General features: G+C 34.8%; 1 protein-coding gene across 6 annotated transcripts in view; it reads right to left on the bottom strand.

Moving 5' to 3' along the window:
* Positions 1-17,376, bottom strand: part of RALYL (RALY RNA binding protein like) — a 376,689-nt gene that overhangs the window by 53,067 nt on the left and 306,246 nt on the right. For all 6 annotated transcript variants that reach the window (XM_064390447.1, XM_064390438.1, XM_064390465.1 and 3 more), the window contains one exon: positions 3,386-3,418. In XM_064390447.1, coding sequence (XP_064246517.1) covers positions 3,386-3,418 — 33 coding nt within the window. The remainder of the gene's footprint in view (positions 1-3,385; positions 3,419-17,376) is intronic.

The raw sequence follows: 17,376 nt of genomic DNA, 5'->3' as shown, positions 1-17,376 counted from the left end.
TTGAGGTGATAATTATGCATCTTTACTGTTAGAAAATTTCCAGCTATGGAGAGCTGATGTGGATAATTAAAAAATATTGGTATTTAAAATATATATTGCTTTTAAAATATAATACATCCTTTGCACAAAGCAGGATGAACTAAATATGAGATGGGTGAAGAATTCAGCTGTTCTTTTTGCAGTGTCCATTTTGCAGTATCCCTATCTTTTTTATCAAGACTCTTGCCTTGTCTTTTTAAGTCTGAGCTTTTCAAACTTTTCTGCATTAAGCTAATTTAATGCATTTTCTGTGGTTGATATTTACCAAAATTCCTGGCTCTGATATTAATGTTTTCCAGGCACTCTGAGCATTTCCATGACTTGGTTTTATACTAAACCTACATGAACATGAATGCTATATAACATGAAAAGGAAAGAAAGTCCAGACACCTCTCAGTTTGCTTATGTTGAATATGAACACAAACCCAAAAAAGTGTGGAAATAACATTTCTGGAGAGGATTATCCTGTGCCCTTACAGGCTGTCACTCAGCATTCTGCACTAACGAATATCTCAGCCTTCCCTAAGGATTTTATCTTCATCGCTAAGAGGCAAAGGAAGACAACACAAATATCAAATTCAATTTTGTATTTTAGCCCAAAATCACAATATTGCATTCAGTTACTCTTATCTGAATAGACTGTATGCTTGATGAATTTTTGCTCCTGAATGTTACCATTAGAGACTTTCATTAAAGACGTTACTTTGGCTTCAGCGTCAAATTACGCCCCTGCAAATGGAGTACAGGAGAGTGGCTTTTTCTTCTTTGCTATGCACTTTGTATAGAAAGAATGATAAATGGAACTGTCTTTACCAAGGGAGTACAGGAGGTGTTCTCTCTCTGCATTTGAGACACAAAGGACAACAACAAGAGCTGGGGTCTGATTCTCTCTGGCTGATTTCTGAGGGTGGGGAAAAAATGCAACCAATTTTATCAACCAATTTTCCTTTGTGGGATCTCTTATGGGATGATTGCAGCCCTGCACATACACACAGAACTGAAAAACCTGTGGCAGACGTGAGGTCTTTGGTTGCCACACTTCATGTTCCCTTCCCCTGCCAAAACAATTAGCAATGGAAAAGCACCAAGAAGTCATATGCTTAGGCATAGCAAAATCAAAAAGCTTAATTAGGTCCTGCAGGCAGCATATTGAGAATGTGGAAACAAATCTCTGTTACAGAAGATAGATGAATGGGAGGCTGGTGTGCAGGATCAAGCCATCTGGAGGCAGCCAAAAGTAATTTAGATTGGTGTTTTGACAAACTCTGGCAGCAAGAGCTATTAAGGGCATCCATGTGTTTGTTTAATAGTGGTTAAGTCAGCATTTCTTCTGCAAACATTACTGTATTTTAAAAGCCTGGTGGTTGCAGCTGTCTGGGCTAAAACGTCAGATACAGATCCTGTCACAAGAGCTCATTCTCTGTAAAAAAGTATTCCCCAGTGTTTGTGGGACTAGGAGGAGTGTCTCTTTTATATGGTACCATGTAGGTGGATGTTGGTTTGGGTCCCTCCTTATAACATGGTGGTCTAAGCCTCTGGCACCCTCCTTGGGGGTGGAGAAAATGCAGAAGTAAAGGCAAAAGTAGCACACAGGGAATAATTTTGAGAGATTTTATCTATCTTCATTATTATGAACTTGCATAAAAGAATTTGAGTACATTACAGGCAAACTTCTGAAATGTTTTGGAAAAAAGCTAAGTCAATTTGTGCAGATTAGAATTCCCAAGAAGAATCAGTTTTAGAGACAAAGTCATATACAATAAATATGTGGACATAATGTGTGTTCACATAGTGGTCACCAATCTGCTCATATAGGAACAAACCCAAAGCCAAACACAAAGCTTCCTCCTAGGCAAATAAGCAAAAATTGCCTGCATGGGTCTTAAAATCATGATAAGAAATAAGATTTACTATTTTGTGGCAAATAATGTAAACACTAACATTGTATTTTGTTTCCTGAATTATTGTACATAGAACTTTGCTTCTTAATAAAAATGGTATGCAACTTCTTTTTTTTAATCTTAAAGTTGGTATTTTTGAATAATCACTTCATCATGAGAGTGGAGGCCCCAAAAAGCCAACTTAATAGGATAAGTTACAATTTGGGGTAATGAGAGTTATTAACAGAAGTGACTGAATTTTAATGTAAATTTGAACATTTCAAAGCATGCAAAACAAGAGCACTGTAACATACATATCCCCTCCAAATATTTTCCAATAATTTTGAGTTGGTAGAAAGTAAAAACAGCAAGGAATTACTCCGAAATATACTCAAACAAACCAGTTACTTTATGCTACAGAAACCGAGACATATCTCAGTCCTGTTTATGCTAATTTGTAAAATTCTTTTGATCATAATTTACACACTTTCTTGCTTGTTAACTTTACTTCACACTTCAGAATTTGAAGTTGACTTCCAGTTCTGCAATTAATACAACAATTTGGAAGTTACTGATTATTACATGGTAGAGCTAACCCTTAAACAGCTATTTTGTGTGGGATGTTTTGTCTGCAGTTTATATTCTTGATAATAAAAATTATGGTGTGAACAAAGGAATATGAGAGTAAAGACATATAAAAAACACACTTCTGAATGAAAACGGGGAGGGAGAATGTTAGGACACTTTGGAAAATTTTAAAGAAATAACCTGAAAGGAAAACTATGCATGGAAAGTGAAATTCAGACTCAGAAGTAAAATACAGATAATTACCACTAATACATATATTAGTATACATTTTGTAGAAGAGTGATATGCTTTTAGAATATGACACATTTAAAAATAAATGTTTAAGTATGATGAGTTATCATTTTAATATAGGCAACATATAACTGTTTAAGTGACTGTGACACTATGAAAGCTATGGCTGAAATATGAAAAGCAGTGCAGTGATTTATAATCAGGCTAAAATGTGGGTTTTTTCCTATTTCATAAATTTGATTTTATTTCTGGTATTGAAGTATCACAATTTTTTAAAGGACATTATCAATTACTTTTTCATGGTTTAGACAAGTGGTATAGATGATACTTAAAATGGTTTCTGAATAAAGTCAGTGAAAATAAATTAATAAACCAGCTATCTTTTAATGCAACATTTAACTCCTATATGTATTTTTGTGTAATTTTTGTTTAGTCAATAAAGTCAAAACATACTTAGTTTGCTTTTGAGAAGGAAAATATCCATGGCTGCTGACTTTATTGACTAAAAGCTGCATTTTATAAGCTTAAGTATAGTAAATAACCATCATGTCAAAATAGGATGTTTATGCTCAACATAATCTCATAAATTATATTGTATGGCTGTTAAATATATAAATATCCATGAAAATATCCATATTCTTACTTACCCAACGGACAGAAAAGGCTCCTTTGATTCAAGTCTGTCAAGTAAATAAAAAAGTTTTAAATACAGGTATTTATTGTGTTTAAAAACAATCGTGCAATGAATTTAAAACAGCTGTTTTCAGTGTCAAGTTTATTTAATGACACAATTTAGCACCAACAGAAGGGCCTGATGCATTTTAGTAAGCACTTTTAGTATTCCTCTTCAGTTTCCATTTAACTTGGAAAAAATCCCATTTACGCAATGGAACTTTGATCTAGAAATCGAATATTTACAAAGTAGCACATCTAGACCCTTTGAATGTCACAGATTCAGATGACTTGTGTAGATATTTGAATAGAATGTCTAGCGTGAGCAAGAAATACTTTGTTCTTTTTGTTGCCTTTTTTGTTTTTTTGGGGGTTGGTTTCCAGTGTCCTATGCTTACATGACGTGATCACTTCATCCTTATGATAACGTCTGTCCCATTTGCCAGAATGGGCCTTGTGCTGGATCTGGGTGTCACTGTTTTGGTAGATCCAGAATCATGCTCAGTTCTAAACCTAGTGGTTCAAAGTGCTCCCCTGCTCTGGCTGTGAGGAGATGCAGCACCTGCACACTGGCAGGAGCCTCTTCTGGGAGTTCCTGTCCAGCCAGGGCAGGTACAAGAGTCCTCATCTGTGATATCAGGCAGTGTTCCTGTTTTGGTATCTGCAACTGGCTGCACTTATTTTTTTAATGTATTCTGGCTTTACTGAGTATACGGATATCAGCTGCTTAATAAGACCATTAATATGTGATTTTAGGATGCTTTATAAACATGTTTAAAGCATATTTGCAGCTGAGTAATTTTGTGCAAAAATGTTCTGTTGTGATGATTCCCACTGAGCAAACTGTGTTAGGAAGAGCAGAAAATAAATGCCCAGGTCATTAATATCTCTTTGTAGCCTTTAATAAAAGTGTTTCTAATGCAGCAAAGGGTATCATATGTGGAACTGAACATTTAAATTATAAATCTGAAAACAATTTAGTCCCACAATAAAATATTTGAGATATAATTAATTTTAAACAATTACCATTAGTTTTAAACAAATAATAAATGTTTTAGGGAAAAAGTTTCATCTCTTTGTAAAAAAAAGTACTGTTTCAGTTATTATTATTCAGCAAAGGTTTTGTGCAAAAACTCACAAGCCAATAGACCAGTTTAATTATTACCATAATCTAAATATCAAAACACAGTCCCTTTTCTGTTGTCCTAATGAATATAGCTCACTATTCCATTTCTTTTTGGGGTTCAAATCCAAGTGGAACTAGAAGAATAGAAGAGGAAGCACTCATGGCTTTCCATATAACTGGAAGCACAGTAGAAGCCCAAAGCTGCATGTCTTCGTGGTTGGGGCAGTCCCAAGAAAATCTGATCTTGGCATTCTCTGCTTAGGCAGAGCTGCCAGAGAGCAATAAAATGACAGGGCTCTTCATGAAGGGTTTCACCCTTCTCCTGCACATTCTGTGCACTAGTGTCACATTTCAGTTTCCTCTTTTTCTGCTTAATGAAATGAATCAGTCAGGGGAAGCACTCAGTGTTTGGCTGGAGAGATAAACTATAAGCAAGATGACCAAAGAATGAAACCCCTAGAACATACTTGCATACTTCATAATACAGAAATTTTGTAATCAAAATTACCCTGATGGAGGATATTCTGGTGGACTTTACTTGAAAACAGAGTGTGTGTGATAGAATGTCCTGTGGACAAAATACTGCAATTAAAAATCTATTTGAAGTCCGTTCTCAAACTGGAATTCAATTTGATTTAAATAATGCTGCCCTAGGTTTGACCTCTCTCTATATTTGACTAAATGTTTTCAGATAATTTGCTGAATTACTTTTAATTAGTTCAAGTGTTCATCATAGTAAAGGAACACAATTATCTGTTGGCCTTTTATTTGGTAATTCAGTATATGGAAAATTAATATAAAGGTTTAAAACTGCAACACAATATGAAATAACATCTTATATAATCTTTACTGGTGACATTTGTCAATAAAAAGCCACTTTTTACCTTTCTTTTCAACCTAATGTACACTGACTTTTCAAGAGTTTTGAGGAATTATTGATAAATTAAATATGATATTGAGAAAAGACTAATTCTGATACGTTTAGAGAAGGGCTGTCATACACCTCCAGGAAAAAATCTTAAAGCAGATGTCTTTTTTTGCAAAAAATATATTTTTGTGTCCAGGAAATACTAAGCTAGACAGTGAACAAAGGAAATCATGTTTTAATTATGTAGGAGTAGTAGTGAATCAGGAGAGATTGAGATTTTTTCTTTCCTTCCTGAAATGATTTTCCCATCAGAAAAGATCATTTGTCAATATGCCAGGGCAATATATCAGTTGGAATAGGAGGGAGGGAGGCTAATCTGTAGCATGACTGGGACATGGCAGACTGAGATGGTATTCCACTTTGATTCTCAGCTATGATTTTCTGAGCTAAGATTTTCCTTGTCTACATATAATAGATAAGTTTTGCAGAAGGAAAAAGAATTTTTACACTATGTCAGTTGTTCAGTCAAAACCAGTCACTGTAAACTGAACAGGCATAGGCAATTAATTGCTACCTATTGATATGCTACCATCCTGTCACACTGTGTTTAAAATAAGGACCCTACAAATTTCCCATTTAGTGTTATTCCCCTTGCACCCTGTCTTGGAGAGATATTTTGCAAGGTTTGATTAACCCAACTGTGCATTTTATGATTTTCTTTGCTGCTAAGATTTCTTATATAAATGGCAATTATATAAATTCCATCTTTGACATGGACTGAACATCCAGATGGACAAATTTTCAAGGTTTGCAGACAAACATACAGGGAAATGTGACTAGACTAAGGATATGTGAATTCCTCTTTGGCTTGTAAACAAATCATGGAATGACAGAAATCTCCCGAAGTAAATTCTACTTTCTTGCATAATTGTCCTATTAAGATTACAGGCAAGAATTTTTCTGCATTTGAGGCATGACCTGAGATACATAAATCTATATAATTACTTGTTAAAGAATCCTCTCCTCTCCTCTCCTCTCCTCTCCTCTCCTCTCCTCTCCTCTCCTCTCCTCTCCTCTCCTCTCCTCTCCTCTCCTCTCCTCTCCTCTCCTCTCCTCTCCTCTCCTCTCCTCTCCTCTCCTCTCCTCTCCTCTCCTCTCCTCTCCTCTCCTCTCCTCTCCTCTCCTCTCCTCTCCTCTCCTCTCCTCTCCTCTCCTCTCCTCTCCTCTCCTCTCCTCTCCTCTCCTCTCCTCTCCTCTCCTCTCCTTCCCAAAACTGTGTACAGGACAAAGTGAATAACATTTCTAACAATATCAATGCAGTACACAAGCAAATGGATTTTAGCCAAGAATTCTCCAAGGTAATTAATTATGAATCAATATATTCTTCCTCATGGAGATCATATAATTTCATCTTTAAGCACTTAGTAGGAAAAACGTGGAATTTAATGAATTTATTAGGATTCTTATTCTGACTTGTTGAAAAAACAAAACCATCTTCCCTGAATCAGATAAAGAGGTCAGGAACTAATAATTTTTCAGATGAGTCATCATCTTATGTTACAACCTTCATATCAAAATTCCTGAGGCAGATTAGCTGACTGTGTAGCTGACATCACACATTTTCTGTTTGACTATAAAATGGATGAATAGTGACTGCAGTTTTTAAAGGGGTTGGGAACATTTATATTCAAGCCTGATAGGAAAGTCAGGACAACTGTAAAACATTTTGGACTTCAGTATAGTGTTAATGTGTATTTAGACTGACTGATGTGGCTGACTTATTTACCTGTCAAGTATGTCTTTTTTGCAGCTTTAGGAACCAAAGGATTAGTAGGACCAAAGATTAAGCAGAAATATGTGTATTGAAAGAACATGGCTTACCTTGTTTATCAATGTATTACATTTTAAAATGACAAGAACAAACCAAGGGACCTTTCAGAAGAAACTTACATTTCCATTCACAGTAATCAAACATGGATGCATTTTTCTCTCAGTGTTGAGTTTGTGGTTTGAAGTGATCAAAAACCATCTTTCTTCAGAACTTTTAAAGCAGTGTTATATACTGTAATTTAATTTATTTTTACAGCATTTGCATTGTAAATTTTGCTACCTCCCAATATTTCTATTCAGTGCAAGCAAGCCTAATACAAGCATGTCTTAATTTACAGAAGAAATATAATTTCATATAACTTCTGCTATCTATCGAATCTGAAAGAACAATTGATGGTGTATACTAGGTAATTTTTCCTTTCTGGTTTCTGTGATTTAATTTCAATCCAAGACCATTTTTCTGGACATTGTCAATAACCATTGTCAAATACAAAAGGATAAGAAGCTCATTTTGTCTTCTGAAGCTTCCATAACTATCTTTATAAATGTTGATAAGTTTTATCAAGAAACTGTCATATTCTGGAACAAATAAATGGTGGAATGACTGTATAGAAAATCTAATCTATCAGAAGTGCTTCAGAAGCAGAGGGAATAGAAGAATAATTTACTTGTTTATGTCAATTTTTACAATTCTCCCTAACAACTTTAATAAGTTCCGCTCCCATCTGGTGGTTGACATTGCAATTGATAACTCAGATTAGAAAAACAACAACAACCAACTGTTGTTTTCATGAACATTGCATAATGTCCTATACTATGTATTAGTTTTTGCAGTGCCTTGAGAAGTTTTACTCGACAGACCTAAATGCTTCTGTTATTTATTGAAATGTAAAGATTCTAGCACAAAATAAAGAACACCACTTAAGCCATGGGTGGAAACTAACATTCTGCGAGCTCAAGCTGTCGTTTCTCAGTGCTTTGATGTAGTAACTGGTTTGGTGGATAAACGATAAGACAGATGATAGGTAATACTTAGTCTCATTTTTAAAGCTCTTGATATTGCCTGATATGAGAGTCTCATAATCAAGCTGAGAAAATAAAATCTATCCCCAGCATGACCATGAACAAAGAATTATGCCAATGTGAAAGAGAGCCACATTAAATAATAGGAGCACTCAGTGTTATGATTCATTTAACATTGGTGTGCATAAAATATTTTAACAAAAACATTACTGCATGTAAAATAGGTACAAAAAGGCTGGTTTTTAATCATCCAGTGAAGAGAGTTAAAATATTTTTTAAATAAATTGAAGAATTATTATGAATTCAGTGTGATAAAATTAAAAAAGAAATGCAGAGTGAGAATTTGAGAACAAGAACTACTTTATATGTGTATGAAATGAAGGACAACTGGCTGGGTATTGCAAAAAACTATTCAAAAGAGGAAGAACTGAGTAACAAGAGACTGCTAGTTATGGGGACCTATTAAAACATCTTTCCTCAGAGCTGATTGAGAAGTGTCCTTTAATCAGCGCATGCTTCCTCTCTTCTAGTCTCAGATCATAGCTAATCAAAGTTCACAACTGAAATATTCAAGTGTACTAAACCCAAATTTTACTAATTACTGAGGAATTTATTCAATAAGAAAGCTACTATACTAGTAAGCACTCTAGGGATAAACAGATTATCAAACAAGATTATCCCTTTGGCTACCAATCTCTCTCTATGCAGATCTACACATGATCCTTAATAGATGTATAATACATATTTAGTCCCTTATGAAAGTATCACAACACATTACACATTCTGACTGATTAAAAAAGATACATTTTTCATATATTTTGTGACTTTTTTGACTTGGTTAATTATTTAAGATTGAGTGTAATTTAGATCATTTTTTGAAGCACCAGCCTTTCTCCAAGTCCTTGAGGAAAAAGTTGTACCCAGAAGAAACTAACTTCCTAAGACATCTGTAGGTGATATGGATCTTACACAGCTTAATTTCTTGTGATAAAGAAAACTGAAATTATAGTTTGTTCCCACAGGACATCTTGATTTTCTGTCTAGGAATGCTTCCTCACCTTTAGGTTTGGTCTGTGTTCTTGCACTAACTCTGCCTTTAATATGCTGCAAGATGGAGGTGCCTTTAGTATTTTCAGTGTTTTGAAGTGACAAAAATTAAAGTTTGGTATATATATATTTATATATATATATATATATATATATATATATATATGTGTATATATCTATATATATATATATATAAATAATTATTTTTTAGCATTTTACATGTCTGGACAACAGAAAATATGTGCAAGATTTTTTAATTAATTAAATGAAAATAAATTTTATTGTATTTTTAAAAAACCTGCAAATAACGCTGACTATTAATACAGTGCATTTTATGTAGCCAGTTCTACTTAGCACCTAATCCCAGACAGTGTAGTGACATAGCACTATCTGTAGGAAAAGATTTTGAGGGAACACTTAGCACAGGATGCTGTCAATAATACCTGATGTTAGCCTGTACTGATGTGTAGCATCAGATGTACATAGCAGACAACCAAATTTAACTAGTTTCCTAGCAAAATGTGTATACTACATCATTTATAAACACGAAATTCTTGTCATAAGTACAAGTTTCAGGAGCCTCTAGGATTTTTTTACCCCATGGGTGGTTGGATAGATAACCTTTTCACAATTAGTTAGAAGAATGGAATTAGTAATCTTTTTGGGGTTATCTTTGAAGTTTGACTGTTGAAAAACTGAATAAAAGGTATCTTTAAGTACAGGAAGGAAGTGCTTTAGAGAGACTGCCTCTGCCCTCTGCTAACTTTCACAGCAGCAACGGGCTAGGATGAGACTTAAAACAGCATATGCAAAAGCTGGTTTTCATATATCAATAGAAATGTACATTGTCATAGTGGATACTGAATGCATTACTGTTATAACATGAGATTTTGGGTTTTGAGGGTTTTGAGGATGTGGTAGGAAATGGTGACATGTAGAACTCAGGGGACCTAAAGGAAGAAAAGGAAGTTGCTTCCAATAATGTTCTTAAATGGGAGGGAAACCTAAAAGCTATAAGTAATTTAAAAGCTGTATCCTCTCTGATTTTACAGGTTTGATTTTCCTAAAAAAATTTTGGATTTCTTTATTAATCCAAAACTTGCAAATACAACATGAACAGGGGGATGGATTCTCATAGTTGTCTAAATCCTGGTAGTATGTCTGAGAAAAACTAAATTGTAATTTAGAGTGAAATTCATCCAGACTCTACATTTGAAAACCTTCTTAGATAATAATGGATTCCAGTTTCTTCCCATGCCACCCAAGAGAAGTCTTCTGTTGCCAAACAGAGTTCTAAGATAAACTGTGTTTAACCGTACATCACTGTGTGCTCTTTCCAGTCATGAAGCAATTCACACTCAGATTCATAGTGAGATTCTTGCAAGTTTCCCAAATACAAAACATGCTCAATGTGGTACTTTTGTTCGAGAAAGAACAGGAAACAAAACCTGAAGAATGAAAATAACTCCATGCCACTGTCAATTTTTCTTTGCCTTTCCACATGATTTTTACTAGTTGCTGAATTTTGCAAAAAACTATGCTTCAAGCAAAAGACAGAATTCTGAGAAAAATATAGTGATCATAGTAGTGTGCCTTAGAGTCCTCTTCCTCACAGAAGATCAACTTCACTTAATCATTCTTTGTATGAAGTTGATTTCACCTGACCCTCTTCTATTCTAAAGCAGAATAAGAACACTCAGGTCAATATGTACTGATCTAAAACCATCTAGAACGACTTCTTCAGGGTGGGTTGAACAAAACAGTGTTGACTGATCTAATGCACACAATCAATACTACTTTGCTGCATGGCTATTTGCAGTCACAAACAGATGAAGGTTAATGCAGGCATTGCCTTTGAGGATCCCAAGGGCAGAGGCATAATATCTTTTTTCCCTCAATGACACTACTAACGCTTCAAAGCAGATACAGGAGGGTCAGTTCTCTAACAATGTAAGATTCATGTTTGTCATGCTGTTTCCTAGAATAATCTCACTCATGCAAAACTGAAAAATGCTACATACATTTTTATGCCAATAGGTATTAGAAAATGTTCATTTTTAGGACTCAAATAACATATTATTGTTAATACCTTTTTTCCTTTCAAAAATAATAGCCAATACTTTTGCCAGACATTTTGGGAATTCTGGCATGCAATATCAAAAAAGCATGCAATTTGTACCCTATGTTTTAAAACATAAAATTACATTTGACATTATGAATCAACAGCACTAAGTATCAGTTCTGGTAGGGTGGATAACATATTTTCAGACAGTATGCTCCAAGACTAGCAGAATTCACCAAGAAATAAAGCTGCATGATAATTTTATTTTTCTAATTCACTGCATAATAATATGTTGCTATTGTCCCTCTGTTTCACACAGCCTACCATGCTATTTATAATTTTATTGAACAATCCATTTTCTTTCAAATTAAGTATATTTTAAAGTTCTTCTAATATTATTCCTAAGACTTTAAAAGGTGCTGTAGTTTCTTGCTTATCCAACCTTCCTTATTTATTCACAAAGTACTTAATTTACAACCCAGCATCATATTTCTGTTGCTCTCTGTAAGCCACTAAAATGGTGCCCTTGTAGTACACCAGCAGCTCCCAGACCAAATTACAGCCTTCTATATAATTAGAGGTGTTACATTATGTGAGAACCAATGCCTAATTGCAAGTCCACTAAGTGGTTCTCTGAAGCACAGCGTTCTGCATCTCTGATTACTGCAGCAATTAAAGGTTTACTAAATTCCTGAAAATGAAGCATTTCTCTGTTCATTTGCAATGCCAAGAGAGGCCCTTCTCTGTTCTCTGTCATGAACCCAAGACTTAATAGGACAGTTTCTGAACAGCACTGTCTGCAACACTTGTTAGTGTTTCCGTGATACCTTCTTCACTAAAACTCAAATGTAGAAAAATATCATGCTGTCAGTTTCTGCTTTTTTTTTTTTTTACTATGTTGAAGGCTTTTTAGCCTAGTCTTTTTAGCCTAACTGAAATGCAGCAGTATACCTACAGAACACATCTTCATATGGAATTCAACATGTTGAGTCCAAAGTGATAATTTCTTAAATTAAATACAAGAATCCATGCAGTAATAAAGGGTAGAAATCTCACATGCAATAAGGGATAGGAATAGGCCTCAGGCTGTCAAGATTTAAAGCAAATGCATGACTAAAACTACTACTTCTGTTTGCCTGCAGGCAAACCCATCAATACTCTGGATCTTTTAGGAATTTACTTTTTGATTTATAAGCCAAAGCTTTTTCATTTGTATTAGCAGCCAAAATTCTCAGATAAAAAAGTAGTTATAATTATTTCAATTGAATAGGAAAGGATTCCTATATCATTCATAATAATTTCAATGCCATCAGAAGATTATGGATATGTCTTCTGTTTTACTGTGGTATAAACAGTCATTAAAAACTGTGAAAAAAAAGAGATAAGTTTACCGTTAGATACTTTATAGTATATTGCTTCAGGTTTCATAGCAGAAGGAAAAACTAAGGAAGAAAATTAAACACCGGGGAAAAAACCCAAGAATAATAAGTGAACAGCGTATTCTCCAAATTTGCTAATCTCTGAGCATGAATGAGATTATTGTGTCTGGGGTTTTGTGGAAAAAGACAGCATTATTCATGTGATACCATATATCACCTTATGTAAGAGGAAGAGTACTGAGATAGGAAGAGGGATGAAACTCCTGTGCAGATGTGTATAAGCTGGAGTCACATCCTCTTAACAGAGGAAAAATACCTGAGGAAATACTGTGTAAGTCTTAGGGATAGATTGAGGGAAGGTTGTTGCAAAGACAAGTGCTAGTCTTTACATGGGACTTCTAAATGATCTGTGTCAACACCATCATTTAAAAACTGATGGTGAATAAAAACAAACAAACATGAAAAATGTAAGTTTTATCATATAGTGATGATCTGAGAGGCAAAACATGGCCTAGTCCCCTTCTTAAGGAGACTTAGCAATATTTTTAAAATAGTTACTAGGAAGATTAAAAAAAAAGTTTTGTTGTCCTAGTTGTTTTTGGAGTTTCCCCGCAGGTTAGGAATAATATGACTGAATGAAGAAATCAAGATGCCAGTTGCATTTTATGTCTTTTGGACTTTTTCTTTATCTGTGATCTACTTCAAAATAAACAGAAGCAAAAGGTTTTCCTGTTGCTAAGGACCTGAAATATCTTTCTCTCCCTCATTTCCCACCCCCCACCTAAAGCTATGAAATGCTGCACATTCATACTCTGAATCATGCGAAAGGGCAAACCTAAACCTTTGTCTGCCTTTCCCAGCCCCTCTGAGCACACGTACCATTTTAAACATTTATGGGATCAAACTGATTGTAATTACACCACCATAATTTAGAAATTAAGACCTGCATGTGCTGCCTTCCATCAGCAGATCTTTTAAAAATTATTCCTATGATATTAGTTATTTGACATGGGGTGTCTTTTATTGAAATAAAATAAACAAGCAAACAAACAAAACGTTCAAATTGAATCACCCGGTCTGCTTTAGCTTTGTATTTGTACCTTTAAAGATTTTAAATGTAATTGAGAATACTCTTTAAATTCTCAATACAAGTAAAATTTACACTCTTCAGGTAAGAATTTGAAACTAAATTTTATTTTTTCTGTACAGAAATTACTGTTTTAAATGTGACCACTGGCAACATTCTTTGATGAATGAAAATGAATGTAAATAATATCCTACTGGACTTAAAATCTGTCTATTTAAACATATCTAGAAATGTGGGGATTTTATATCAAAGTTAAAGCTTCTCTTCAAGAGAAGAGCTGCAGAACAACATTTATATTAGGCCCATTCCACTGTACTGAAATAAAATAACTTTCCTCATAAAGAAAGGTAATAAAGATCATCAGGAGCATGTATTTCTGTTGAAAAAGAATCACTTTGATTCAAAAGAAATATCACACTATATAGTCTTAATATGATGTAGTCATAGAACAATTATGTCCCATAAGCATATTTTTTTCATTCAGTGTACTGAATAATGTAGGAGTTGTAACCACAATTTCATGTAAGACTAAATGATCAGAAAATACTTGATCAGGTTTGTTTTCTGTTTTCTGGACTATGCCTTTAGTCTCTTGTAGATCTGTAATAATGAACACACAAGTTCATTAAGAAAAAGAAAATATAAAGAAAAATATTGGAAATCTAGGACAGTACTCAATTAAGATATGTATACCTGCAGTTACTATCATTATATGACAGGTTTAGAAACGTTGATAATATACTATCAGTGGCACACTATTACAGTAATGATGCAAAATCCTGCAGTATTTTAATGGAATGGTAATGCTTGTTTGGCACAGAACTTGTTGAGTTTATATTAACAACTCCAAGTGGAAGGAATGATCTCAAGAAGATTCCTACATTAAAAGGCAAAATCAAGTTGCTCATCAGTGTCCTTTTCACACTTTTTCCTGAAATGAAGTGTGCTCAGGAGTGCTCAGAAAAGAAACTCAAAATAATGGATGGCTCTGAGGCAAACCAGACCACACCAAACTCTATAAAGGACATTTACAATAAAAGAAGCAGAGGGCAAGTAGAGAATGACTGCAAGCCATTTTTTCAGCCTCTGCTATAAGACTGAAAAACCAAAGGAAATGCAAGATGTGCAACATAATCAGTCTTGTGATAGATGTCATAAAATAAAATGTACTGAGGAAATTGATAAAATATTTGTGTCAAAAAAAATCATTAACATAAAAAATAACCGTACCATGTAAATAAAAGAATATCCCTTTCTAGTATACTAATATTAGACATTGAAATAAAATAATTTGTTCCAGAGGCCATGGGAGTTATGAAATTGTAAAGTAAAGGCTGTTTAATGTAGATAATTAGTAGCAAGTTAAATCGGGCGTGTTAAATATACATTTCAATTGCATTACATGACAAAGTGATTGGTAATGGGAAATCACTATGCTAACACCACTCAAAGAGTGCTGAACTGAAATTTAAGTACACCTGAAATTTAAGACAACAGCTGGAAAAACTTGTCCTGGAGGGAAGCCTTTGCAGGGTCATCGTGTGCTACATCTGGGCAGTGCTGTGGGAACTCAACACTGGTTCTGGTTCTGGTTACAGCCAAGCCAACACAGTGAGAGGCTATTTCACTCAGTTTTTCCTGGCTTTCTTTAGTGAATCTATTCACTATCTATTCACTAAATCCATTCTGTTAATTGTCTCATTCCAGGATGTGCCTCAGCAGGATGGATCTCAGTCAAGCCAGCTTCTTCCCAGACAGCAATAGGAATACTGGAGCACTGGGGATTGAATAACTCCTCACTGAGTCTTCAAGATGGGACACTGGGGCCTACCAGTTTTCTTGTGGCACTTCAAAGAAACTTGAAATTTGGCAAGGATGAAAATAATCCACATAGGGATTATTTTTCTTGGATAAAACAGTATTGAAAAAGTTCATAGTCAACTATAACATTAAATTGTGTAGAGCAAAGAGATTGACTAGATACTCTGGCAGTGCCCAGTAACTTGTCTTTCCCTTTCTCTTCTCCTGCTTTGTTGCATTGTACAAATATCACTTTGACCCCGGGGATTTGTCAAGTAACTAGCTTTCTCAGAAAGCAGACTTGGATGGGATATGGGACACTGTGCTCTCAGTTGTACCAGTACCACTACACTGGTTTTGACTCCCCTCATGTGATCTCCAGCAGATCCCCACCACCACCTCATGCAGCAGAGCCTGCAGTAATTGTGCTCATTCTTATGACAGTAAAAATGACACCATTATGCCCGCCTGTAGCACACTGTTTTTTGTTTTTTTCTAAAAACTCAAAAATAGGTGCCCTTGTCATCCTTCTCAAACCCTCTCAGCCTTGTTACTACCAGAGGAGTGCCAGATAAGACTTTAAACCAGCTCCCAAGATGTCAGCCATAGAGAAAGGACACACTGCATGTCCTGAGGGAAGATGAGACACAGGCAGTATGTGCATGGTGGCTCTGCTCCACCTGTCCTGAGGCTCCTTGAGCAACTGGGAATGGTTCCGAAATGCAGAAAAAGCTTTCAGGCATGTATTTAATATGCCATATAACATGGTAGTGGACTGAAATAAACAACAAATAATTAAAATATTTTATGATGAAGAGAAGCAGAATAACAGTCTATCAGAGTACTTATGTTGATTCAACTTTTATATGTTGGGGAGTAAACACAGGAAAAAACAGTAAATGGGCTTTCATATGGTGACACAGAGTTACTTTAGTGAAATACTGATCAAAACACCACTAAAAGAAAAAGACAAAGTGTGATGTTTTATTTTACCAAAGCATTGCTCCCAAAGAGTGCTTTAACACATTTGTGTCAGCAGTCAGCACCTTCAATCTTCAACTTCAAAGATACTACGATGTGCTGCTGGTACAATTAATTTTTGCTGGAGGCTAGACCAGTACAACAAGATGCAAAGCAATTTTAAGATGCAGATTTTTTAAGCATGCGATTTTCTGCAGAAGTGGTGTGCTAAAAAGCAAATTCAGAACAATTTTGAATCTTATGGGACTTACGTCCCCCCGCAATGCAATGTAAATTAGGATGGATGATGATGGAGTTTTCAGCTATGTTAGAATTTAACTAATTCCTGAGCACCACTCTAAGTACATTTTAAGATATTAAATGAGCATGCTTAAAATTAATAATGTGTTTAACAGTATTCTGAAGTAAAGACTAAATGTTCTCAAAATATTTTAAGGCTTAAACATAAAATGGAAGTCCTTTTATTATTTAGTTATCTGTCTTGCACCTAAAAAAAGTTGTGTGTCTCACATTTAGGCTCATGCTAATTTCACATAGGTAAGATTAAATGAGATTATTTGCACACAGATAATAAAAGTAAAAAAGTTAAAATAAAGGAATGTAGATCCTGAACTGAGATATCAAAGTGTATTATACCATTACAGGAAAAAATGAACCTAATGACTTGGATACACAAGCAAATTATTAGGTTATAACACATCATAGACATCAGTTTCTCTGTAAGGACTTATGTGTATATCCACCTATAAATGCGATACAAACT

The sequence above is a fragment of the Passer domesticus genome, chromosome 1 (assembly GCF_036417665.1).
Source record: "Passer domesticus isolate bPasDom1 chromosome 1, bPasDom1.hap1, whole genome shotgun sequence".
Lineage (NCBI taxonomy): Eukaryota > Metazoa > Chordata > Aves > Passeriformes > Passeridae > Passer > Passer domesticus.
This window is presented reverse-complemented; position numbering and strand designations above follow the sequence as displayed.